The sequence below is a fragment of the Lygodium microphyllum genome, chromosome 6, assembly GCF_053477565.2.
Source record: "Lygodium microphyllum isolate KBCC chromosome 6, Lygodium_microphyllum_v1.1.10, whole genome shotgun sequence".
In the NCBI taxonomy this organism is placed as follows: Eukaryota; Viridiplantae; Streptophyta; class Polypodiopsida; order Schizaeales; family Lygodiaceae; genus Lygodium; species Lygodium microphyllum.
In genome coordinates this window covers 124,997,719-125,025,370 of record NC_141140.1, presented here as the reverse complement: position 1 = coordinate 125,025,370, position 27,652 = coordinate 124,997,719, and the positions used below count along the sequence as shown (strand labels likewise).

At 45.7% G+C, this 27,652-nt stretch overlaps 1 protein-coding gene across 19 annotated transcripts in view; it reads left to right on the top strand.

Annotated features, from left to right (window-relative positions):
* The window catches only part of LOC148035083 (folate transporter 1, chloroplastic-like), a 130,438-nt gene that overhangs the window by 63,717 nt on the left and 39,069 nt on the right, over positions 1-27,652 (top strand). For 17 of the 19 annotated variants that reach the window (XM_087680021.1, XM_087680020.1, XM_087680011.1 and 14 more), the window contains one exon: positions 22,359-22,455. The exons of the other annotated variants lie outside the window; for them this stretch is intronic. In XM_087680021.1, coding sequence (XP_087536147.1) covers positions 22,359-22,455 — 97 coding nt within the window. The remainder of the gene's footprint in view (positions 1-22,358; positions 22,456-27,652) is intronic. 19 annotated transcript variants of the gene reach the window in all.

Below are 27,652 nucleotides of genomic sequence, written 5' to 3'. Positions count from 1 at the left end.
ATATTTCTCTATGTACAACATTCTATCTCATCTTATAGTCACCTCTCAAGTTATCTCAGCAAAATGCAGCTACTTTGAGTCATCAGAGGTAGAGATATTGGAAAATCTCTGCGGTAAACTGTGATTTGCAGTGGAAATGTGATAGCTACCTCAAGATGTGTGCTTAGAATTGAGGGCCTAGGACTTGAATTCTAGTAGCAATTCAAGAATTTGATGGAGATCTGAGAGGCTGGGTAGCCCATATCAGATTTGGTGCCTAATTTGTCTTTCAAAGAGCAAGGTGAAGGCCAATCCCTAAGCAAAACAAGGGGCAAATGGGTTTGAAGACTTGCTAGTCAATTTTGATAGCAAGAGGCACTTGGATTAGCGGAGGAGATCAGAGAATCTCAGTTATACTCCATCCATTTGCAATAAAATCTAAAGAAATATTGCAAGGGTTATCAGTTTTGGGGCCAACATGCTATCCATTGTCCAAGACTAAAGTGATAAAGTGTGCATTTTGAGTTTATGTGAATTTTATGCTTGCTGTAATTATTTTTAAATCAGTTTATTTACCACTCGATTTGAGGAGGAAGGTTGTTTTCATTAAGAAAACACATAATGTATGAAGACAATTAAAACACAATTATTTAAACAAAAACTCAAAAACACCAAAAGAGGGAAATAGCAGAGTTTGATGAATGAAGGAATGCTGAATAAGAATGAGAGAAGAAGACGATACAGATGTGATGCTCAAGGAGTAGAGATGTTGAACAACTAGTGACTCGTGGGAGTGGGCTGAGGGAGAGCGTCATCCTCCGTGTAGAAATCCTGAGTGCAGTGGTACCACCACAGATGATGATGGTAATGATGATGGCAGTGATTGTGGAAGACAGGGATAGGCCAAAAGGAAGACCAGGGTTGAAGAGTGTTGTGGGCACAGAGTTTCTTTTATAGAAAATTGGTAGAGCCAAAAGAAGTCTCGTTCTTGTGTTGTTCAAAAAGTGAAAATGCATTTTGAGGCTATGACAAGGTTGATTGGGAGTCCTTGGAGGGTACCGTGTGTTGCTAAAATAAGCATTACATGTTGAATTAGCCTCTTAAATAGCCCTAAAATGCTTAATTAATGAATACCCTAAAATGGTGCGCGGCTTTAGAGAGTTTAAAACGGTGCGTGGTATGAGGTCCTCAAACTTTCTATAAATAGGTAGGCTGCCCTCCCCTCAGCCCAATCTCATTTTTGCAAGTTTCAAGTGATCTAGCTTCGTTGCCCGTACTCTATCCACGGAGGACATCTCAGCAGAGGCTACCTAACTTCATCTCCATCCATTCGGCACCTATTTTAAGCCTCCATCATGCAGTCTACATTGATTTTTGCTACGTTTGCTGATCAAGCACATCATCTATAGTTGGCGACTTGCTAAACTGCTGGGTTTGTAATCTATGGCTACTATACGGATTGCCACATCATCATAGCTGCGTTTTTACTGCCCTCAGCCTGCCATGTCATCATATGTGCGTTTTTGCTGCTATCAGCTTGCCATGTCATCATCAGCCTTGTGCGTTTGAAGTTTTCTCTCTCCTCTACTTGTCCTATATTGATCCGCCGTTACCCTTGCTATGTTTACTACTGTCAGATATCTTGGAGATTGCCTTGCTGCAATTCAGGATCGTTAGGAGTACGACACACTCTCCGGCTCATTATCTTTGTCTCAATCCTCCAAACACTAGAGTTCAGAATACAATTTTCATTCTCTGCACGGTCTGTTTGTTGCATGAGCATTGCCTATTTAGTATTCAATCATTTAAATCTTCAGTGTTCATTGTCTCTAAGTTACCCTAATCCTAACTATGTTCTATTGAGTTTATGCTTTGTCATACACTTTTATTTATGTTTCTATGGTAGGATATCTCTTCACATGGTATGGTTCTCTTCGATGAAACCTCGGTGTTTGATTTGAAATCCCTTCACAAAAAGCTAGAACAACAGGAGGGCAATATGACTTCGAACTCATCTTCACCACATCATTATGATGTTCCTGCGCTTAGCACATCATTATGATGTTCTTGTGCCTAGCACATCAAGACACGAGATGGAGTGGGCCTCATAGCTTTCTCTTGCTACTTCTGACATGGCTGGAAAGTCTTCAGATTACCATAGAGTCTAGAGACTATACAAGATCTCACGAGCCGAATATGATCTCATTCTTATGTATTGAGCTCAAGAGCTGATTGAAGCTAAATTTGAGTTTTTCCCTTTAGATTTGCTGCACTAATTTGATGATGTTGCACGAAGAATAGCAACTCCACAAAGGACTAATCACTCTAACGTGGAAACTTGCATGTAGTACAAACCATTTTTCTCTCTACCATAATCAATTCCATCTCTACCTATTTCTTCTTTTCCATACACTTCTCCACCTTCATTCACTCCTGTGTCAAGTATATATATTAATACTTCTTAATCTTTTAAATTTACTTTCTCTTTCCCTTAAGATATTGGTGATGCTCGAGATGAAAGCACTCTTCATACGAAGTATTGGTTCATAATCCCAAAGAGGATAGATTGTTTTATTTTAAATGAAGAAAAGACAAGCAAAAGTTGCAAGATTCATTAATGAGTGCTCTTTCTTTATCTTTTTCTTCAATTTCTACATCTCATGGTCAATTTAATTTTAGTGAATCATATTTTTCTTCATTTGCATTTAATGGACAAAAAGAATCTAACTCATTTCCCACTACTACACAAATGATAAATCCATTTAATCTCCCACGCATCCCACCCACTTGTTTCATTGCATCTTCTTTCAACCTCCATTAAGTGCATCTTTCATATCTTCATACATCACACCAAGGGGTCCTTCACCCTTAGGCATGTCCTTTAGAATGTCACATTTTCCTCAGTCCAGTGGTTTCTCCGTGATGGAGGTTCATCCTCCCATCCACACACTTTTTGGTTTTTCATGACTTGGGAATGTTACCTAGCCATCATTAACTGTGGATCTGTTGGTATCACAATTTTCCCCCATGGCATTACTTAGTGGGCCTTCTAGTCACTATGTTGTGCCCTAACCAACCATTGGATAGGGCTTACGTGTCCCAGTGTCTCCATTTTTAGTGGCCCTTTATGGAAACATTCATGTTCTAGTGCCTCCGCATCAATCGGAACCCATTGGACATTTTTACAATATTTTTGCCTACCCACCTCCTCCACCTCCTACTTATCCATCCTATTCCACTTATCCAACACCTCATGGTTGTTTCTCCTCATCAATCAAACGTGCCTTTAATGACAAGATCCATTTTAGTGGGTCAAACTTCACTACTTGGTCAAACCTGATGGAACATGTCCTTGACTCATAGGGATCTTGTGTAGGGGTTGGAATCCCAACGTGATCCTACACTTGTTCCATACGAGGTTATTTGCTCATCGAAGACTAGGAATGCCTTTGCTATTGTTGAAGTTATGCAAGGTCTATTATTTGAATTTCATTCACAACTTTAATATTTTGATTTAGCATCCAAGCGTTGGACACACTCCACTAACCACTATGCGGCTCCAGATATGACTCGTCATATCAATTTGAAACTCTAAAATTCTAGATTGGGATGACTTGAAAGTTAAGTCGACTGAGTGTCAATAGCTCCTTGCTGAGTTCTCTACCATGGGGCTTCTTAAGTCTGCAAATAATCAGATACATTGTTTCTTAACAAGCTTCCAAGGAAATACTTCCATTTTATGTAGCAGATGATTTTATAGCCCACTATGTCAAAAAAATGATAAATAGAGGAAGGCTTTGATACCACTTCAAGAAAATGACAAAGAGACCAAAGAGATAGTAGGGTTTTGTGGGGACAAACACAGTTGTGTGTACGACAAACAATGAGAGAGAAGAGGAACTCAAAAACACAAAAAGAACATAGTGATGATACATTGAATCATGATAGCAGAAGAAAATATGATACAATGGAGCCAAAGCTCAAAAGATAATTGCATTGTCCTATTCGAATTAGGCGGCAACACATGTGGAAATCTGCACAGTGAAGGAAGAGAAATGCAGTTCTTTGGGAAGTGGGCTATCGAAGTAATCATTGGAAGGTGAAGGACAATTATCGAGGGAGCAAACTGCAGTCCTCTAATGCCGTTGGAGATGCAAAGAACGATCACGAGCTGTCAAGGGAGCAAAACACAGTCCCCTATGTTGGGGAGTAACCTGGGCAGCAAAATGCAAATCTCAGAGTGTTAAGAGTTGTCAAACGCAAGGGGAGCAGCCTAGATGCTAATGCCAAGAATCAGGTGATGACGCTAGATACAGAGAAAGTTTCTAGGTTGCAAAACTCAAATACTTGGGGTGTGTCGGATTGGAGCAAGGGATAAGAAGGCAATCATCAATTGCGGAATGCGGTCGCCAGGTGTAGGAAGTTGACACTTGGCAAAGAGAAGGCCTCCAAATGGTAAACGCATATGCCAGCAAGTTGCCAAGATGATGAGAGCTGACACCAGCTGGTGGAGGCACTCCGGATGCAGCAAATACAGAGGGGAAGATGATGCCAGCTAGTGGAGATTGATGCCAGGTGGAAGAAGGCTATGAACTGCAATGTTCTCCGCAAGGGGGGGTGGGCGGCAACGGTGTGGGAAGACTATCAGAGTGACGGAAGAAGAGAAGTAGATAATGACTGAAAGAGTGGTGGTGGTAACTGAAGAAGATAGTAAAGAATGAATGAAGTGATTGCCTATTTATAGGCGCAAGCTATCTAGGGTGGCGTACCACTATATGGGTGCCCACTGAAAAAGTGGCCAAAATGTGAAAACTAGCCATTTTTGGGGCTACTAGTGTGAAACGGTAAATAAAGTGTTTAAACTGAAAAAGTGGTTTATTAACACCTCCTCTCAGGCCCAAAAAAGGATAAAGAAAGAGGAGCAAAGAGAGATACAAAGAAGATGTAGAGGATCGTGAAGATTCAAGATTTCCACCTAAAAGATAACTTGTAGCAAGGAGTTGTAGACGGGATGAACTATAGAACCTAACTTCACCTCGAGAGAGAAGCCACTAGCTCCATAACTCCATGTTGGAAGGATTTTGAAGGCCTTTGTCACCAAGTCGTGGTTGAATCCCCAATGCCTCGATCTAGGCGGTACCCAAAGATCTTGGATAATCTGCAGGAGAAAGAATTGCTTGATGACAACCATTCCAAAAGAGTAAATGGTGGATGAACTTCATGATGAGTAGGGGTTTCTCTAAGGATGGAGGTGTAGGGGCCTCTAAAGTTGAAGAAATAGAAGCCCCCTATGAGGGCAAAGAGAGTACATCCCCCTCAATAAGAGAGGAAATCTAAAGACTAATGGATCATAGACTTCAATCATATGAGGACGAAGAAAGTGCTGTCGGTTGTGTCAAGGAAGGTACCTAGGGTGTCAAAGTTGTCAAAGAACTCCCAATGGTGGCCTCTTGAACTTGAGTCGAGGGTGGGGATAGGTGAGGGTCATGCTGAGCCAAGGGTGGGCTACAATCACTATCTCTCAATGGAGCGGACTGCTGAGCCGACATAATGAAATGTGTCGAACATGCACTATCTCATGAAGGAGTGGAGTGCCGAGGGGGCAATATTCAACAATCACTGTCTTGCGGTGGAGCGGACTTTAGAACTGCAAGTTGTCGAAGTGGCATTCCTGAAACCCTAGATGAAGTAGAAGCAACCTCTGTAGCGCATTGCGGCGGTCACGAGGAGGCCATGGTACTAGTCAGTCCTCTTGTGGCTCAAAAGAGCTTAGTGCGTATTAGATGTGCCTTATTGGCTTAAGCATAAAAATCTAAAATCCGGTGCAGAATAAACTTTGTGGCCCAAAAGGGAGAGGTGGCACAAGGAGTGGCTAGGAGTAGACGCATATACTCCGGCGGCGTAGGGAGCAAGGGTCCATGTTGGCAAGTATCGATGGGGGTGCCGATGATGTTGGAAGAGGAGCACCTAGTGATTTGTATAGCTACTTGTGGAGAGGTTATAGCACCAGTAAAAGGGTGGGTGGGTTGGAGAGGAAGAGAAGGGTATCTCAATCTCCTGGTGATGTAAGAGAAATGAAGAGGGAAATTAGTAGATGATGCCCAATGCACAACCTATCTTTGCCTTCCTTGATGCAGAAGATCTTTGTGGCTCATTGAGTACCTTTGGCTTTGATACCATGTAAGAAAAATGACAAACAAAAAAAGGCTCTAGTATCATGTCAAGAAAATAACAAAGAGACTAGAGAGATAGTAAATTTTGCGAGGAGAAACAGAGTGTGTGTACGGCAAACACTGAGAGAGAAGAGGAACTTAGAAACACAAAAAGCACACGATGATGATACACTAAATCATGCTATGAGAAGAAAAGTTGATACAGTGGAGTCGAAGCTCAAAAGATAACTGCATTGTTGTGTCTGCATATGATGGCAACACCTCTAGTGAAGGGAAGGTAAAGGATAGTTATCGAGGGAGTGAATCTAGTTCTTTGATATCATTGAAAATGCGGAGGATGATCGCCAGCTATCAAGGGAGCGAAACACAATCCTCTAATGTGGGGGAGTGACTTAGGCAGAAAAATACCTGAAGAGACTAGATCATTAGGTGACACCAGTTTGAGGGCTATTTTCAGCCAAATAATATTGTATTTGGTGTGTTCCATTTTAGTGGAGATAACTTTCATGGCTGTCTAGACAACGTGGGAATAGATTTCTTCCATTTTCTCAGAATGGAAGTCTAAAATTTCTTTCTTTGACATTCTCTTTGGTACTATGGCCATTTCTCAACTGCCCTGAACATTTTCCAATAATTTGAGTCATCAAAGGTGGAGATATTGGATAATCGCTGCTGTAAACTCTAATTTACAGCAGAAATTAGCCTTGGGATGCATGCTCAAAATTGACGGCCTAGGACTTGAATTTCAATAGCTAAAATTAAAAAATTTCAAGGAGATTCAAGTGGGCAACTAGTCCATATTAGATTTGGGGCTTAATTTGTCTTTCAAGGAGCAAGGTGAAGGCCAATCCCCAGCAAACCAAGGGGTAAATTGGTTTGGAGGTTGTTGGTCAGTTTTCACAACAAGAGGCACTTAGATTAGCGGAGGAGATTAGAGAATCTCAATTGTATTCCATCCATTTGCAATAAAAGCTAAAGAAATACTGCAAGGGGCATCAGTTTTGAGGCCAATAGCCTATCCATTGTCCAGGATTAAAGTGGAAAAATGTGTATTTCAATTTATGTGAATTAATTACTGGCTGTATTGGTGTTAAATCAGGTTAGTATCACCCTATCCAAGGAGACATGCTAGTTACATAGCAACAGTTTGCAACTTGGAAGGTGTGCATACATTCTCTAGGCTGCTTGGAAGGCTTTGAATGTAGGGTTGGGGATCCTTCAGTAGGCAAGGACGATGCAACGATCCTATAGGAGTTTTGCAGCAGATGACAATGAACTTTTTTGCCTATATGACACAAAACGACAAACATTTTGATGCAAGATGATATGGACTGGACCCCCTATCCATGTAATGGACATCATGTAGAGCATAACATGATAGAACTTGCAAGGGCTGTCACCAAAGTGACAAATGGGCTTAATGATTTAATTAAAATGAACTCTAATTCTAGTACCCCTAGCTCTTGGCATAGTGACCATTGCACTAGGAGTGAGAGATTTGATACCGCGGCATGCAATGGACAAGTATGCAAACTATTGGTACAAGGCAAGGCCAAAAGGATCAAGATGCAATGTGAAACTTCTATTAAATTGAAAGTTTGCACCTTAGAATTGAGTTATATTGAAAGTTTTGCCCATTGAGCAGCTCACTTCGGGCACTTTTATTAAGCATGCCCTAAGCTAAAGATTAGCTAGCGAGTAGCTGACTTATGAATAATGATCAAGTCATTGATTAGCCCTTAATCAAAGACGTGATTTGATTAAGGAGCAATTGGTTATTCGTTTGGAAATTTGATCTTGGCTATTTGGGGCTCTCTTTCTCTCTCTCATTTTTGGAGCAGCCCAAGTTTGGAGAGCTGTAGCAACAAAAAAAGATGTATGCTTGCCGATTTTTCACAATGAACAATAAGAGGAGAGTGTTTTGCAACCACCCCATGGTGCTGGACTATTGGGAATCAATCTCCTCCTTCTCCTTACTCTCTCTTAGGCAGAGCAAGCTCTGTTTTACAACATATCGGAATTAGGGTTTGCTGTTTACAGGAAATCAATGTCTAGGGATTGTAGAAATTGGTTGCTGAAGACATTCCAACCAAAAGCCTCGATTTTCCCCTTGTTTTGGATTGCCAAATTATTGAAGATTCACTGCACACATGAGAGAAAATGTATTCAGACATGCAAATCTAATTTTCCAGCCATTGAAAGCAATAAATTGAGCATCCAAACAAGAGCAAATGCATGTGAGAGATTAGGGTTTATGGATAGCAGGTTTATAGGTTTGAATTAGATCAATTTGATAGTGAATTGAAGGTGCATTGGTTAGGGCAAAGTTCTAAGATTGTTGTGTTGGGATAAAGGGTAGTGCCCGTGTCCGCCCGTAAGGGCCAGGTTTTACATAGTACATATACCTATCTAAAATCATTATTGAGATACACACTCTTCAGTACCGTGAATCGTGTGTGTCTGTCTCTTCTCTCTCTCAACTTGCATCTCTGTATAGAAGCTCCATTGCAGCTAACTCAACAAAGTGGTATCAGAGCTTGGTTCATGCAATCAGGAGCTTGGCATTTCTTCAGGTGCAGGAGCTTGAAGTTGAAGAAGAGTTCACTGTGAAGAGTTTGCAGGTAGGGCAACAAGGTTTGAAGCTTCTTTCTGAAGCTTGAAGCTTTCCTCTTCATTTGAGCTTGTTGGCAGCCATCATTGGCTACTTGGGGACCCTCCCCATCATCTCCAACACTTGGACCAACATTCCAATCTCTTCAGGGCTGAGGGCGCCATCAGCGTGGTATGCAGATCTGGTTTTCAGCATACTCAGGACCTACAACAGCTGCTCCTCTTCATTTGGCTTCGTGGTTGTGCTCCAGACTTTGCATCTAATGCTAAACATTGAGCATTGAAGTGTAGTATTACACTTGGGGCTGATATATATTCAGCTTCAGTCTGAAATACACAGTATTCAGATTTGTAATAAATTGGGCAACACCTGCTCTCTTGAGATTGATGCTCATATGATAGCTACTTGGATGTATCTTGATGTTGGATGCTTTGGGAACCATGTGGCATTGTCTTGAGGCCGTTTTGTGCTAACCTTGGCAAGAATTTGGCTCATTTTGCAAACATATTTGTGGCTGGAAACAGGGTAGCAACTATTTCTTGAGTGAATAATGCTTATGATTCACTTAGGTGATGACTATCTGATGCCCATTTGGTACTATATGACTTGGAGATGTTATGTCCATGATTAGAGATCGTTTTGGGGTGATTAGAGTCATCATTTTGCTTGGTTCTGACAGAGATTTGGATGTTGGAATAGCAGGGCTGAATGACATTTTGATTGCGTATGCATTATGTCTTGCTTCCAGACTTGGTCTCGGGCATTCTAAACCATGTATTCATGCTTATGGTTGATGTTACCTGCTTTGATTTGATTTCGGAATGCATTTGAGTAGTGATTAAAGCTCATTTTTGGATCAGCTTTACCTACAGGTCTACTGCTGTACATTCAGGACAATTTCTTGCATATTCAAGACAGCATTTCTCACTGTCAGGAAATTTGATATATTTTCATGCAAGAACATTATGGTGATGTTTTGAGCAGCTTTGTATGATCTTTGGAGCTCAATCTTAGTCAGTTTGAGAGGTTATTTCAGTTATGAATTTTTAGAACAGATTTTTCTTGAATGCCAAGACTGCACTCCTGAATTGCAGGACAACCACCTGTATTTTTAGGAATTTCTATAGTGCACTCTGTTTTTGTCAGGAAATTGGTATGTTTACTGTCATTGAATGCTTTTGAGGCATTTTAGGCAATGAACTGATGTATGTTCTTGCTGCTACATACTTGGAAATATTCCTAATATACTACTGAGTGGATTTTGGAGCTTCCATTGTTGGTATTAGCTGTCATTTACTATCATATAGTTATTTGGTTGTGAATCATGGCTAGCAACAATGACAATCATCTTATGCATATCAAGAAGCTTGAAGGAGCACACAACTTTGCAGTTTGGCAAAAGCAGTGCTATAATATCTTGTTGCAGAAGAAGTAAGCAAAGCCGATTAAAGTAAAGGGAACAAAACCAGCTGATGTAGACTAGGACGATTGGGATGAGTTAAATGAGTTTGCACGCTCAACCATTGAGTTGAAGAAAGAGAAAGGGAAGGGCAAGAAGACGGATGACAAGGAATAAAAAAAAGAGTCAGCTTGCTAAGAAGAGCATTGTAAAGATTGAAGAGGTGAATGTAGTTAGCCATGAGAGCAATAGTGGGAATGATGTTCTCTTCGTCTCTTCATGTTTCAGTGCACATGCTTTGATAGCCGATACAGGTGATGACATGTACACTTGGATTTTGGATTCAGGTGCCTCTTTTCATATCACCCCTCATTGTGAGTGGTTTACAGACTATACAAGAGGTCGTCATGGTATTGCCCATCTTGGGGACAATTATGCATGTGACATTGCAAACATTGGCAGTGTGCAATTGCAGTTTCAGTATGGATTTGTCTTCACTCTTCAGAATGCAAGGCATGTACCGCAGCTTAAGAAGACCTTGATTAGTTTTGGATAGCTAGATGACGATGGGTTTCATACCACCTTTGGCGATGGGAAATGGAAGATCTGTAGAGGATCTAGGGTTATTGCCAGAGGCTCAAAGAGCGATACTTTGTATCCTCTCCATGTATCTAGTGTGCACGACCATGTTGTTGCCGTGACTGAGCAGCCAAGTGTTCCCTTGTGGCATGGCTGATTGGGACACATGAGTCAAACAGGAATGAAAGTACTTTCTCGTTTGGGTTACTTGCCTTATCTTCGTTATGCTGATTTTGAGCACTGTGATCATTGTGTTTATAGTAAGCATGCGCAGAAATTTCATAAAAAGTCTCTTTCACTAAAATCTTTGCCTCTAGAGTTAGTACCTTTCAATTTTCGATGTATGTTAGATGCCAGGGTTATCTCTAGGAGGAAAGAAATACTTAGTCAGTTTCGGCCTAGGTTACTGAAAAACAAGAGTTCCCTATCCCGTCACGCTTTTGTCGCCATTGCACCCACCCAATGCCGCCGTCGCTCTCACCCAGTGCCTCTCGCGCCCCTAATAGCATTCGCCTACCCCTCCTTTCGCCACCCAGCCTTCCCTTCCCTTCGTCCAGTTGCACTATGCTCCCCTACAGCCTGGCGCTGTGCACCCCCCTTCTCCCGCCAGTTCATCCTTTGTCCTTCCACCAAAACCCCCCCCCCCCCCCCCCCCGCGTTGGCCTCTCGCCTAACCACCCCCTTGCCTCGTTGGCCACCAGAATGTCCCGCGTGGCCCAAAGCTTGTAACAGGCCTTTTCCCCTCCGCCCCCCTCCCTCCCTCGTGGTGCCCTCGCTTCCCTAGCCCTGCGGCCCCCGTCCGGCAGTCCCCACTCATGTATTCTATCGGGATTTAGCCTTCCATGGAGACCAGTACCTCCCCCACTACCAGACAGGAGCATCTGGATCCCCCCTCCCCCCCTCCTACTGTTGCTCCCTCCATTTGCAGCAACACCCCCCCTCCGTTAGCATAGTAGCGTGATTGGTAGGTTCTCAGCAGAGACGTGCAATGGAAACCTCTCGTTAGACATCGGTGCATTCTATGAGCGCCCCCCAGTCAAAGACCTTGTGCATCGTCCTCTTTGAGGAACAACTCTTAGCAATCTGTGCCACAGAGCTAGAGCTTAAAGAAATAGCGACCTTCGGTCAGGTAGTAGGACACTATCCATCCAGGGCCCAGCTTCAGGATTGGCTTCATTCCACAGTGCGCATTGGCACAACATAGATCGTGAAGGCGGTTATGATGGGTCAAGAGATCTTCATAGTACGACTCACCTCAGCAGATGTAGCTCGTGAGTTACTGGTGAGTTCACCCTATGGAAATTTCATGCACTTCAAAATTGTCCTCTTCAATCTTTTGGCCATTAAAGTCTTGCTTTAAATAGGTACGGGTGGCAGTGAAAGAGACAGAATATACCATAGTTTCTAGAGATCGAAGTAGGTGGACACTCTTTTAGGCAGCAGGTTATTGTGACTGGGTAGCCAGGGCAGTGCCTGCATTGCCATGGCTTTGGGCATCAGGCAGCAGTGTGCACGTGCTTTGGAGCCAAGGCGGCCTCGCCGATAGGCCCATAGGTAGATGTGGATGGCTTTACATGGGTCCGGAGACCATAGGGAGAGAGATGGCAGGCGGGGCTGCAACCAGCCCCTTGTACACAGCCACGGAAGCAGGGGGAAAGAGGGTGAGCGTTCCCCCCATGGCAGAACGCCACATGGCCCCCCTCCCCGCTCCACTCGACAAGACCACAGGCCTACACACCCACCACCCACGGAGGTGTCACATGCTACCTCACTTGGGGACACATACCCCTCACACCCTCCTCTCCCTCCTCCCCACGGTTCCCCCCTCGCCCCTCCCCCCAACATCCGCCTTGTGCATTTGACCATCCCTCGATCCCTCGATCCCTCGGCCCTCCCCCTCCCCATCATCACCCTAGCCGACCACCCTCCTTTATCACCATCCAGTACAGGCGACCCATCCCCCCCTCCCCTTTCCCTGCAGGAGGTGAGGAGTGCTATACGTTGACATCCTTCACTCACAAGCTGTCTAGCTCCCCCTTCCCTCCCCCCCCATACAACCACCAGTTCGTCTGCCCACGCCGCTCTGAGAGTTGCGGAGTGCGGAGAGTTACCACTCCCCTGGAAGTGGGAATCTTTGTGGTATGCAAGTCAAGGAGCGGCAAGGTCCATCTAATAGCACCGTCGGATGGATCAAACTGCGCTTTCTTTCTTCAAACCTCTCACACAAAAGACTGGACGATGCCTCAGATAGAGGAGGTGAAGAGCCAGGTGGCAAATCACATCTCCTAGTGGATGGGAAAAGGAGGACTGACACTTTTCTCTCAGTAGTGGCCAGGTTACATGATGGATTTCAATTGGCGGGCTGTGGTCGAGGTCCCACATCTGAGTATTATCTTTCGAGCCCCCCCGTAGTGGAGAGCTCCGATGGACGTGATCGAGTGGCCAATAGCACAGGCGGCCGAGTTCTATCAGTGCACAAAGCCTCGCCTCTTAATTTGGCTGATAGATGCCCTGCTGGTACCATTAGGCGCATCCATCACTCCCATGGTTCACCCGAGGGCTACTATGGGGGAATGGAGTTCACCGTCCATGCCGGCAGTGAAGCATATCCGCATGCCTCATAGCTCCTCCTCTCCTCTTTGTCAGTAGCCTCCACACCGAAACAGATGCTTGTTCGGTTAGTCACAGGTTTTCTCTATGAGCTTATATCTTGCATCCTGGAATGTGAACAACCTCCACTATAGTGGAGCACGGGGTTCCAAGAAGCTGATCGTTCGGCAAGAGCTACAGCATGCCCTTGCTAGACAGATCGGCATCTTACTATTACAAGAGCAGAAGCTCACTCCCGCCCAGGCCCACCAAGTAGGGAAGATACTCTCGGGAAAGTCATACACTTATTGGGAGCACTCCATCGGTGCCCACGATAGGAGTGGAGGGATATGCACCTCGATTGGCCCGAGCCTCATTGCCTGTGTACGGGACCATGGGATGATTGTGGCAGGGAGGGTTCTATGGATTAGATTGGATACTGGGGACTCGTGCCTTGAAGTCCTCAATGTCTATGCCCCCACTGAGGTCAGGGCACGCAGCAGGTTGTGGGTGGAGATTGCAGCAGGACTCCCAAAGATGGGCTCTTGGATTGTTGGAGGAGACTTCAACAACTTGGAGACCTTAGAGGACCAGCAAAGTAGAGGTAGAAACTACCAGGGCATGGTTGGGGAGGAGTAGGAGGCATGGGAGGTCTTCCTACTGGCAGTAGGAGCTTGTGACGCTTGGAGAGACCTAGCTTTCCCCAGGGGGGAAAGGTCGTCGGACTTCTCGTGGGGATACAGGCGGCTAGGCAGAGTCTTGCTGGAGCGGTTGGGGGACAGGTTCTATGTGGGAGAGCGGGGATGCTCTCGTAGAGGCCAGATAGGGCAGTTGGCTGGCACCACTTTATCTGCTATAATTGCCCGGTCCTCTTAACAGTGGATCCCCCAACTTTCTCCCTAGGTACACGATCTTGTCAGATCCCTGACTTCGTCTACAGGAGGGAGGAGGTGAAGAGACAGATTGAGCAGATTTGAACTAGGGAGTGGGGCAAGAGGGACCGGATCGCAGAGGAGGTTGCACAGGTCCTAGCCATGTTGGACAGTATCTATTAGGAGGCAGGCCTACATGCCAAGCAGCAGTGTTGGGAGGAGGAGAGAGAATTAGGGACTTAGCAGCCATGCATAGATAATTATAGGAGACACCAAGGGATCCCATCCTCCACACACAAGAGGTGCGTGCACGAGCGGCCATCGCTGGCCTAGAGGACAAACGCTCAGAGTTCTCATTCTGCACCTCAGTAGCCTTTTGGGTGTGAAAGGGGGACAGGATGTGCAGGGAGTTTTGTCTGGCACATGAGCCCCGCACCTCAGGAAAGTAGATACGCAGCCTTTGAGATAAGTATGGGAGGATTTGCTCCTGCCCAAATGAGGTGATGGAGATTGCCACCGACTACTACAGACACCTTTTTCAATAGGAGACAGCCTCGTTGGCCAGAGGACATCGTTGCAGACAGCATATCTAGAATCACATTCAGACCCTCGTCATAGAGATGGGACACTCCCTCCTAGCTTCCTTCACAGAGAAGGAATTAGAGGAGGCTTTCCACACACAGGATGAGCAGAAATGCCCAGGAGAGGATAGCCTCTCTAAGGCCTTCTTCAACACCTTCTAGGAGGTAGTGAAGGACCCCTTACTGTTGGCTTTCCAGGAAATTTTCAGTTTAGGTGGATGCCAGGGGGAGACCGGTTGGATCTATTCCAGTGGAGACCGATCACCTTGTTGCCAGTTGCCTATAAGGCAATGGCAAAGATGATTGGTAGGTGACTCTGCCCCGTACTTTTAAACATCATTCATGACACATAGATAGACTTTGTCTAGGATAGGAGCATCCTAGACAATCTCTTCACCTTCTTTGAGGCAACAGAGTGGGCCCAGCACAGTGGTCAGGGATCGGCTGTACTACTCCTGGATTTTGAGAAAGCCTCTGATAGGGTGGACTGGGAATTCCTTAAGGGCACCATAGAGAGGTTAGGCATGGATCCATAGGGTCTTTGCACTATACAGATCGGCTACTAGCAGGGTCTTCATAGATGGGAAGAGAGAGGAGGAGTTTTGGCTAGAGAGATCGGTACGGCAAGGCTGTCCATTGGCCCCGTATCTGTTCCTACTCTTTGCAGAGGCAATGTCTCACTTCCTTAGATCATGGGTGAGTGGGCTGCATGGCCTCCGATTTCCGGTGAGAGAGGAGACGGGGCTAGACTCAGAGTATGCAGATAATACAACACGTTACATAGAGGACGATAAGTTGATGTTGGAAAGAGAGACCAGCTCTTGAGGTGTTTTGTACTACAGCAGGAGTGAAAATTAAGTGGCGGAAGTCAGTTGGTTTCCTTATAGACCTGGACTCTAGTACAGAATGGGGTGTCCACTTGGGATTTAGATGGGTGTGTAGAGGGTAAACCATCCGCTACCTAGGGTTCCTGGTGGGACTCGACATCACCCTGCCGCCCAGCAGTTTCTCCCAGTCCTCGAGTCTATTAGGAGAAAGTTGACCTATTGGAGTATTGCTCGCCTCTCCCTAGCAGGCTGAGCCTTGGTGGTCAATCAGGTCCTCCTAGCGACGGCTTGGTACATCACCTCATGTTGGTGCTTTTCCTCGTTGTGTATTGCTCAGCTTCGCCGCCTAGTGCAGAATTTCCTCTGGGCCAGGTCGGATGGTTCTAGGGACTCTCAGGCCAAGGTGGTGACCATCATCCGGCATCGGTCAGAGGGAGGGTTTGGGATCATTGACCCAGAGTATCAGGGTATCGCCCTTTTGGGCAAGCTTGTAGTCCGCGGTCTTACACCAGGAGGGCAGAGCTGGATGGTCCTACTGCAGGAGGGTCTCCAGGAATGCAGAGTGAGGCTTGGCGGGGATTGGAGACTGTCCTTGAGATGGATCTTTATGACGACCCAGATTACGTCCCCCAGATCCCCCTTCTTACGTAGCTTACTTTGTATGTGGTAGGGTCTCCATAAGGCCCCAATTCAGAGACCCCAGGTTGCCAGGAGAAGATAGACTGCTAGTCAGTGATCTGGAACCCCCAGGTTAGAGATCAGGAGGGGGTACAGATTGTTGAGCGCCCCTACATCCAATGGGCTGGTTGGGAGGCCAGCCCGGCTCTCACCATTAGGACCTGGCGAGAGGTTTAGAGGTTGGTTGACGAGGAGGTGTTGTTGCGGGCATTAGGTTGCCAGAGAGGAGTTGAGTTGAGGAGAAGGGAGATTGATGCAGCAATATCTCAGTAGTGGCTCGTTGGCCCCTCGGTATGAGAGTTGGTAGAGCTCCGGGACGTATGGGCCGCTAAGTTTTTTTCAACAGGTATCCCCTTATAGGTGGTAGGTAGAGTGGGCAGTGCCCCACATGGGACTTTCTTCACCGTTCAAGAGGGGGGGTATCTAGCCCTTGACAGAGGGCAGGAGGATGAGGGGATAGTTGTCCTTTTGTGGAGGAGGATTCGGGTGGTGGTCCTTTGGGGAAAGACATGGTGTCTGGATCCCTATGTTTTCTGAAGGAGCTGCGGGAGTGGCGCCTCTGGATTTGGGAGGAGAGACCACTTGATGAGCTAGAGTGGAATCTAGGAGAGTGGCTATGGCTAGCCACTGCGGTTGCCAAGAAGCCACCGAGGTTCTTGGAGTACACAGCGAGGATTGACAGACACATGTTGATGTAGGAGAACATGGATTAGGCGCTGTCGCGTAGCAGGTACTAGGTGGAGCTCAGCATCACGGATGCTTTCCAATGGACTTTTTGGTGCCACGTATGGGACAACTGAAGGTTGAGGAGGGTATTGTATTTCATATGGCTGGTGGCACATGGAGGCTTGGCGGTAGGAAGTTGGTTAGCCCGGATGCAAAAGAATGGAGGATGTAAACGCTGCACACAGCAACTTCTGGAAACTCCCAAGCATTGCCTTTGGTCGTGTGAGGCAGCGGAGCTAGTGTGGAGAGGAGCATGCCGCATCCTGCGCCGCATAGCGCCCAGTCTTGGATGTATCTCATTGGGAGCTTTTTGCTGGCAGGCAGTCAACCAAGGTCGTCATATTCTGTATGAGGTTGGGATGCAGGACACGATCTTCCTTATTGAGGCTGCGTCGTGCGTAGTAGCCGGCTTGGAGGCTCTACCCATCCGCCAGGTATTAGAGCCCAGTAGACTGCTCTGAGGTATGGGAGATTGTAGGGAGTCTCACTGCATGGCATATCTAGAAGGCGCGGTGTCAAGAGCTTTTTGGAGGAGAGAGACTGTTTGTAAAGGCGACTTTGCCAGAGCCCTGGACCTCCATCATCCACTCCCTTCGCGGCCGATGGGGCCAGGTGCAGGGTGAGTCTCGAGCTCATTAGGAGCTCCGTCTTCACTTCATGTGTACTTGGGGCTGTCAGGACTTGTTTTTCGTGATGCAAGCAGGCAGCCCCAAATGGCGATACACCCCCCCTTCCATGGCTTCTTGCCCCCGTCCCCCCTAGATCGCCTGAGAGGCCTGCATATTTGATATATCTCTGACTCTGCATCAGCTCCAGCTAGTCTGTTGAGCATGAACACTCTCTTGTATTTAGGTTTTTTCTGAAGTAATATAATTAGCCACACTTATTTGCAAAAAAAGGAAAGAAATACTTTGTCACATTTGTCAATGATGCTACTCAAAAGGTATGGGTTTACCCTATTTGTAGCAAGAACGAAGTGCTCGACAAGTTTCAGAAATTTCTGTGTGATAGCAAGGGGATAAAGAGGGAGCTCACTACCCCTCATAATCCACCCCAAAATGGAGTTGCAGAGCACATGAATCGGACCATACAAGATAAGGTCCGTACGATGCTGTCTCATGCTGGATTACCCCATGGCTTTTGGGTAGAGGCTATTATGGCAGCCGTTCATCTAATTAACAGGTCACCGAACAGGTCTTTCGAGGGGGAGAGTCCCTTAGGAAGAGTGGTCAAGCAAGCCACCTTCTTATGCTCATTTGCAAGTGTTTCGCTGCGAGGCTTTTGTGCACATATGGAAAGAAGTACGCAACAAACTAGAACCAAAGTCTTGTAAATGCATATTTCTAGGATACGGTGACGAGGGTGAGATGGGTTATAGACTTTGGGATCCCGAGAAAAGAAAGATAGTACGCAGCAATGACGTCACAACCATTTGTGCCCAGTGGACAGCAGCATATACCTGTTGTAAATATTCCTGAAAGCAGGAAATGGTGCTGGAAATGACCAGCAAGGTATTGCCCATGATACACCACAGTTTTAGCTTGAAAACATGCAGTTAGGACAGCATGAACTATCAGGACAGCATGTTGGAATTTCAGGACAGCAACCTATACATGCAGGATTACAGGCTCGTATTTTAGGACAGCGACTTGTAAATGCAGATTTGCAGGCCCGGCAACCAGCAAATGCAGAACCTTTTCTGCATAGGTCAACCCAACTTTCAAGGTTGCCCAATAGGTTTGTTCTTGGTGTGCAGTATACTGCAGATTATGTCATGGTTACTGATTGTGGTGAGCCGTCATGCTTCAAGGAAGCAATGACTAGACCGGACAGCAAGAAGTGGTTCAAGGCCATGCTGTTGGAAATGGAACCACTTGATAAGAATGGCGCTTGGGACTTGGTGTAGTTGCCTTAAGGGCAGAAAACTCTTCCATGCAAGTGGTTTACAAGATGAAGGTCACTTCTAGTTCTTCACCAAAGTACAAAGCACGATTAGTTGCAAAGGGGTACAAGCAGGAACATGGAATTGACTTTGATGAGATTTTTCTCTCCCGTAGTCAAGATGGCTACTCTAAGAACCATTTTGGGCTTAGCTGCAGCTGAAGATATGGAGTTCATACAGATGGATGTAAAGATTGCACTCTTACATGGTGATCTGCATTAGGACATATATATGTAGCAGCTTGAAGGTTTTGTTGGTAAAGGCAAAGATACGATGGTCTGTAAACTAAAACGGAGTTTGTATGGGTTGAAATAGGCACCGAGGGAATGGTATCATAAGTTTGATACTTTCATGCAATCTCATGGCTTTCAGAGAAGTCAAGTTGATCACTGCTTGCACACTAAGAAGACAGTAGATGGCAGCCTGATTATCTTGGTCCTGTATGTTGATGACATGCTGATTGCTGGCAGGGATACTCATGCCTTGGATTCATTGAAGCAAAGTCTTCATGGCAGCTTTGACATGAAGGATCTTGGTGATGCCAATCATATTCTTGGGATGTGGATACTCGGAGATAGATCGAAGGGGTTACTCTATCCATCTCAGTAGGAGTATGTATTCAAGATTTTACAACGTTTTAATATGGAGGGGGGGAAAGCAATCGGAGTTCCATTGCCTCCATATTTTAAACTCAGTGTAGAGGACAACGCTACATTTGATGATGAGAAGGCAGAAATGGCCAAGATTTCGTATACTTCAGTTGTTGGCAGTTTGATGTATTCTATGGTTGCTACACGTCTTGACATTGCCTTTGTAGTGGGAGTGGTTAGCAGGTACATGGCAAACCTTGGCAAGAAGCATTGGGAAGCAGTGAAAGGTATTATGAGATACCTCAAGGGCACAAAGGATTTGTGCATTTTCTTCGGTAAGTAGAAGACATTTGTCGTTGGCTTTACGGATGCAAACTATGATGGATATGCAGATTGTAGGAAGTCCACTACAGGATATGTGTTTAACTTCACAGGGGGATCTGTCTCTTGGATATCTAGGCTGCAGAAGTGTGTTGCACTGTCTACTATGGAGGCATAGTATATGGCTGCCACTGAGGCATGCAAAGAGGCCTTATGGCTGTCATGTTTAGTTGCTGAGCTTGGGATAACTAAGGTTCCTGTTCTCCATTGTGATAGTCAGAGTGCTATCATGTTAGCACGGAACCCTATCTTTCACATATAAAGACAAGACACATACAGGTGAAGTACCATTTATCAGAGAAGTACTTGATAGCAAGAGCATTGAGTTGGTCAAGGTACACACTGATGATAACCTTGCAGGCCTTCTCATGAAAGATCTTCTAGCAGAGAGGTTTGCCCATTGCCGGCAGATTATGGATATTGGATAGGTATAGTCTCTTCAGCTTTGTACATACTTCTTAGCTGATTCTTTTCCTCTACCTTTGGGCACATTGCCTTTAGGGGGGAGGTTGTTGGGATAAAGGGTAGTGCCCGTATTCGCCCGTAAGTGCTAGGTTGTACATAGTACAATATATCTATCTAAAATCATTATTGAGGTACACACTCTTCAGTAGTGCCACAAATCATGTATCTTTGTCTCTTCTCTCTCTCAACCTATATCTCTACACAGAAGCTCCATTGCAACTAACTCAACATGTTGGTCAATCAAGGTTGAGGCCTCATTAGATTAGTCTAGGACTTGTAGTCACACTAGCTTGAGCGTGTAATTGAGACAAAGCTTGTTAGTCAAGGTTGGTGAGAGCGATTGAGGACATAGTAGCTGAAGCGAATGTGGTCCATTGAAGAGCCAGACACACGAGGAATCATTAGCAAAAAGAGTGCTGATTCGTAACAACCATTTTGATCTGACGGGCAGATCACAAGTGGTTTGTGTAAAGGCTCATCTTTAGTATTAAAGAAATAACGTAAGGGGCACTCACTTGAGCACCAATTTGATGTTGTCTACAGTGCAAGAGCACTCTAGCTCTCATGTTCTTTGTTGAATTGAAGAGTGTGCATGCTATAAGTTTATGTTCATTGCCCTACAGATTAGATCTATAGGTCGGTTTCAAGGACACTTTCTAAAGATGCCTTTGGGATAGCTAGTACTTAAGAAGTCTCGTACATCTTATGATTGGTGGCTAATTGGGGGTGCTGGTTGACTTAGATGCAAGAGGACAGGGTTTACTAGTGTTGCCTATAGTTTTGCCACCTAGAGACCACAAAGCATTGTTTGTGGTCTTGTGAGGGAGCGTAGCCCATTTGGGAGAGCAGTCTATACGGGCCATTGTTGAGTAGAGCCCGGCCTCGAGTGCCTTATTTTGGAGCTTTTTGCTGGCAGTCAATCAATCATAGATGCCATCTACTCTATGAGGCAAGATGCATGGCATGATTTGCCTTATTGAGGCCGATTCCTTGTGTAGCGGTGGTCATGGAAGCATTGCCCAACTAACATGTACTTGAGCCCACAACATTGGAAGTGTGGGAGCTTCTTGGGAGAGAGTTGGTCATCCATCATCCAATCCCTTTGAGGCCAATGGGAGCAACCTCAAGGCAGCTTGCATCACTGACAAAAGCTTTGGTAATTTTTCCTTCATGCTTGGGCTTGGAATAGCTTGGTTTTCACTTGACAAGATGGGAAGCCTCGGTGCTGTCATAAACCGTTAAAACCCACACACCACCCCCACCACATATACCACCACCCACACACCCACCACCACCACCCCCACCCCCACACCAAAACCCTTTGTTTTCCTTTCCCCCTTTTCTTTTGGCGTCGTTCCAAGAAAAGAAAAAAGAAGATGGCAAAAGACGATGGTCTCTTTCCCATTTCCCCTAGACACCTTGTGATGCCTTGTACATATTTGATTCGTTTGGCAATTAGCTCCAGCTAGACTGTGGACCACTTATACTTAGTTGTATTTTTATTCTGAGTAATTAATTCCCCACTCTTTTTTGTCATCCAAAAAAAAAAATCCAGGTTAGCTTGGGAAGCATAGATTAAAACCTGCCTGTCCTGTGAGATATAAAACTGAAAGTGTAGTGTGTTTTCCTAAGGCCAGCTATGACATTTCTTTGCTGTAGAACTGCAGTGACTCAAGTGCTGATCATGCCTAACATGCATAGCTTCTCAATCCTGAAATAGGATAATGGCATACAGCAAAGAATCTTCAGTCTAGAACAACCACTAATCTTACGATATTGTAGTTCATGTGACAAGGTTAATAGTTTTCCCAAGAGGTAGGCTCAAATTGATGTATGATAATGTGACATGATGTTTCAACTTTTCTACAATTAACCTTGCTCACATGAACTACTAATCTTATGATAGATTTCCTGGGACCTGTACAGTTAGTATTGAGAAGATAAGATATCTTATTGATTTGGGCAGGTGTGTCTTGTAACAAACCCAATATGGCTTGTGAAAACTCGTCTCCAACTTCAAGCTCCAGTTTTGAGTGGCCATAAACCATATTTAGGGTTCACAGGTAAAAGCTCATGAGCTGATCAGCATGAGTGCTCTTTTCACAAAGAAGTTTGGCACCTATATTTTGCAGTTTGTAAGGACATGACTTTCTTTTCATCTTGAAAGGGATTTCACTTCTCAACAACAGTTTTATTGGGTTTTATGGGAAGTTATGTGGGGGTGAAAGGATTGCAAACTTAAAGCTAGAAACATGTAGTTATTTGTATTCAAATTGAAACCTGTGATGCTTTCTAGGTTAAATCAGTTTGCAACCAAAAAGGGGTTTGGAAGTTGCCTCAGTTCTTGAAGATGACTCTTCCTATCAGAGCATGAGTAGGAGGAAGTGTTTGAAAGAGAAAAATAAAGTTTCATTAACATCTTCAAAGAGACTGTTTATGCCTTGTTAAAAAGGAAAAAGCGCATGAAGGCCACAGTAAGGTGATTTTGTATGATGCAAGCCCACTTCAGAAGATGGTTGTTATTTCAGAGATAAGGCTATCTCTGATTGATGAAAGTTGGGAGGTTCTCTCCAAATTGGGGCAACAGTGAAAACCAGCCTTTATGGACCTTAAGCTTTGAAGAGATGATGGCTGTTCAGTTTATTTTAATGTGCAAGTACTAGGAAATAAAAAAGGAAACGCCTCGTTGCTCTATCGCCCCCGACATCTCCAGTGCGCCCCCGGCTGTCCTGTGGCATGTGCCACCAGCTCCCCGCCATCCATCGCCCCCCCCCCCCCCCCCCCCCCCCCCCCCCCGCCAGCGCAGCAGTGTGAGTGGTAGGTCCTCAGCTGGGACGCGCAATGGAAACCTCTGGTTAGACGCCGGTGCATTCTACAAGTGCCCCCCAGTCAAACACCTTGAGCATCATCCTCTCTGAGAAACAGCTCTTGGCCATCAGGGCCACAGAGTTGGAGCTGAAAGAAACAACGATCTTTGGTCAGGTTGATGGACATTTCCTATCGAGGGCCCAACTATGGGATTGTCTCCACTCCACGTTGCGCATTGGTACAATGCAGATCTTGGAGGTAGTGCTCATGGGCCGAGGGATCTTCATGGTTCAACTCACCTCTGTGAACGCAGCCCGTGAGTTGAAGGAGAGCTCGCCCTATGCCTCCACAAAGGGGGTCATCTACATGGTTCCCTGGTATAGCGGCTTCATAGTGGAGTCATTTGCGCTTCACAATAGTTTTTGCAGATACCCAGTCACCCTACTTTTTCCCGGACAGTAGGGCACAGGAGGGCGAGTGATGCCCCCTCGGCAGAGTACTCTGCAGCTCCCCCTGCCTGTCCCACCCGGCAGGACCACAGTCCCCCACAGCTACCACTTGTGCCACAGACTATCCCACCTGAGATCCCACAGCCCCCACACCCACCCTCCCCCACCTCCCAGGCTCCCTCCCATTGACCCTGGCCCACAGCGTGCCCCTTCCACAGCCACCAGCCCCCCCCATGTTAAGAAAAATACCCTAACACAGAAACATAAACAGAAACCATACGACAAAGCACAGACTGATAAAAAGAACACAGTTAGGGTTAGGGTTAGAGTAACTTAGAGACAATGAACACAGTGAATAAATGAAATGATATGACTACTAATAATACAATGCTCATGCAGCAAATACACTATGCAGTGAATGAATACTGAACCTCGAACTCCTGTATCTCTAGGATCGGGGCAGGGGTAATGAGCTGGAGAGTGTGTTGTACTCCGAACGGATCCCGAATCGCAGCAAGGCAGCCTCTAGATGTCGAACACCAGCAAATGCAGCAGTGAGAAGCTGGATGTGATGCAGACAGCAGTGAGGAGAGAGAAAAACTAAAAACGGAGTCTACAGGAGAGAGAAAGACTAAAAACGCAAGCAGGATAGCCTGCAAGAGAGAGAGACTAAAAACGGACCCTGCAGGAGAGAGAAAGACTAAAAACGCAAGCAGGACAGCATGCAGGAGAGAAAGACTAAAAACGACTGCAGGCAGGTGAGAGAAACACCGCAGTGATTGCAGCAGGGGAGAGAAAACTATCAGTGTGGCAGCTGGAGCCTGTAGACGCAGCAGTTTGCTGGCATGGCAGGCTATACGACAGTAGTGCAGATGAACAGCAGTCATACCTCGCCAGGCAGAAACACCAGCAATCAGCGTGTGGAGGGCTGGACGCAGGCGCCAGACTGTAGGGAATAATGATGGACAGCAAGGGCTGAGATGTCCTTCGTGACCGGGGTGTGGGCAGCAAGCTGATAACACCTGAAACCTGCAAAAACGAGATTGTGAAAGAGTGGAGGGTTGGCTGCTAATTTATAGAAAATTAGGGTTTTAGATTTTGTCCCACTTAACTTTCTTGATCTGCTCCATGTTTTAGGATTTTGGCTAAAATAAGCCTAAAATAAAGCATGTTTTGGGGCTATTTAAGTCGCTAAGTGCATTTCTTAGCACAACACCACCTCTCACGCCTAAAATAGGGCGAGAAAAGTAGGCCAGTCTAAATTTTGATTTACCCCAAGGCGTCCCACCCCAAAGCAGCTAGGGCATCAGACAAAAGGTGCACGTTGGCTGCCCAGTGGCCTACGAAGGGAGCCCAAGTGATCACCCCAGAGAGGTCAGGGCATCGGACCAAGGGTGCTCGTCGGCTGCCCAAGGGCCTACCAAGGCCTACAAAGGCGGATGGAATCAACAATGGACTTGTTTGTTTTGTTTTGTTTTGTTTTGTTTTTTTTTTTGAAAAGTGTTTTGAAAATACATAAGTAATATAGGGACAGCGGCCGATTAAGTGACAGATAGGAAAAGATAAAGAGAGTTTTCAATCCAAGTTATTCACAAAACTAGCAAGCCAATCCCTCGCATTGACGAGAATAAGTGCCTAAGGATGATAAAAGTGAGTGTATGTGCCAATCATGTGTTGAATATGTGAGAGGCAAAAAAAACGGTGGGCTTAGCAAGACAAGCAAAGCAAGCAAGCAAGCAAGGGTAGGGAAACTGCCTTTAGAAGAACTGTCATGTGTTATGCTACGAATATGGTGGATCCTAGAGTCGACTACTGCAAAAGGCCGAAAAGGGATAAATACGCACAGATGCATGTTGACATGAACAGAATGCCAATGCATAGGGTAATGCAAAGGGAGATGCAAAATGTCATGCTCATGCAATATGCTATGCAACGGTGACACTGGGACAGTGCCCTCGCAAGGGAATTGTTCACTTGTCCAAGTGTCCTGTTATAATCATGTTATCCTGATAGTGCGGATGAAGTTACAAATGTCCATAATATAATATAAAAGAATAAATGAATGTAATGTCTAAAAACTATAAGCATTATCACTGTCACGATCAAGAGTAGAAGCTGCTCCCTCTCAAACTGGAAGGTAAAGCAAGAGGGAAGCACCCTGTCCCCGTCAAGTTGAAGAAGTAGGAGAGGGTGTACGCAAGCCGATCCTGGGTAGCAGGTATTGAAGAACCGGCCGGTTGACCGCTTTGGTCAAGATATCCGCAAAATTATCTGATGAAGGCACAAACTCTAGGCGAATAGTGCCTAGCTCAACCTGCTCTCTGGAAAAGTGAAAGTGGACTTCGACATGCCGTGTCTGTGGTGTGATGATCGGATTGTCTGCAAGGGCAATGGCACTTTGGTTGTTGTAGTAGACAACTGTGGGAGAGTCACATGGAAAATGAAGTGCCGCCAGTAAACTCCTCAGATAGATGGCCTCGGTGGTGCCATCGAAGAGAGCCCGGTACTCAGCCTCAGCCGTGGAAGCCGCCACCGTCTCTTGCTTACGGCTGGATCAAGAAATGGGAGCCGTGCCCAAGGTAAAGAGGTAGCCACCATGGGAACGCCGGGTGTCAAGATTTCTTGCCCAATTAGAATCAGTGTACCCCTGCAAACATAAACCAGAACCATATGTCAAGCCATAAGAAAAAGTACACCGCAAATAACGCAACACACGAAGACATGCAATCTAATGTGACATCCTAGGTGCTGTGAAATCCTGACTTAGTATGCTAACTGAGTAAGCTAAATCTGGCCTAGTGTGAATTAACCAAAGAAGTTTTCCTACAATAGAATGATAAGCTTTCGCTTTAGAGGAATGTTCCACAAGAATAAGGAGATCAGCTCGGGGAGTAAGCTTTCCTATCTTGTCATCAGGCGTGCGTATGTACGCACGACACCCGAAGACTCTGAAATGGGAAATAACATGCCGAGAGCCAAAAAATGCCTCATACGGGGTCTTCTGAGGAAGAGCCGCAGTCGGGCACTGGTTGAGGATGTACACCGAAGTGTTAATAGCCTCGACCCAAAGGCGCTTAGGAAGCTCTACTGCGAACGGCATAGAGCGTGCCATTTCCATGACTGTGCGGTTCCTATGCTCTATGACTCCATTCTGAGAGGGGGAGTTGGTAGAGGTGAGGTGGCGAGAAATGCCATGCCTCTATAGAAACTCAGAAAACTCGTGGGAGATAAACTCACCACCTCTATCACTCCTCATGCACCCAACATGACGACGAGTTTGGTTACGAACCAGCATCATCCAAGCAGAAAAATATGTGAAAGCATCTGACTTATGCTTGAGGAAGTATAGCCACATGTATCGAGAATGATCATCCACTATCAAAAAGAAGTACAGTGCGCCGTTCAAAGCAGCAGTGGATGTCGGCCCACATAGATCAACATGAATCAGTCTAAGAGGATCCTCAGTTCTATGTGTAGACTGCTGAGGAAATGGGGTACGGTGTTGCTTCCCAAGCTGACAAGTTTTACAGACATCTCGAGCTAGCTTCAGGCATGGAAGGCCCTCAACCAGCTCACGGCGTGACAACTCATAAAGTGAGTCATAACCAAGATGCCCTAAGCGAAAGTGCCAAAGATGCTCATTGTGCGTAGGCCCCCGAGATGTGGCTAAGGCCTGGAAGCTATGGAACATGGAGCCTTCAGCGGTTAGCTCGGTCAGAAAGTGTGTCATGTGGTATAGGCCATTAGGCTGTGCCTCACTGCGAGCAATCACTAAACCAGTCAGAGAGTCAAGGATCTGGACTGTGGTCGCTATAAAGAAAACTGCTCGCCCCAACCGGCAAAGCTGCTGAACAAATAACAAGTTCACCCTAAGCTGAGGGACATGATATACATTGTCCAACGAAGCCAGATTCGGACCCTTGTCAGTGGCAAAACTGATGCAACCTTGAGCTTGAATCTTGATTGAGGAGTTGTTTCCTACATGGACCCGCTCGGCTGCAGG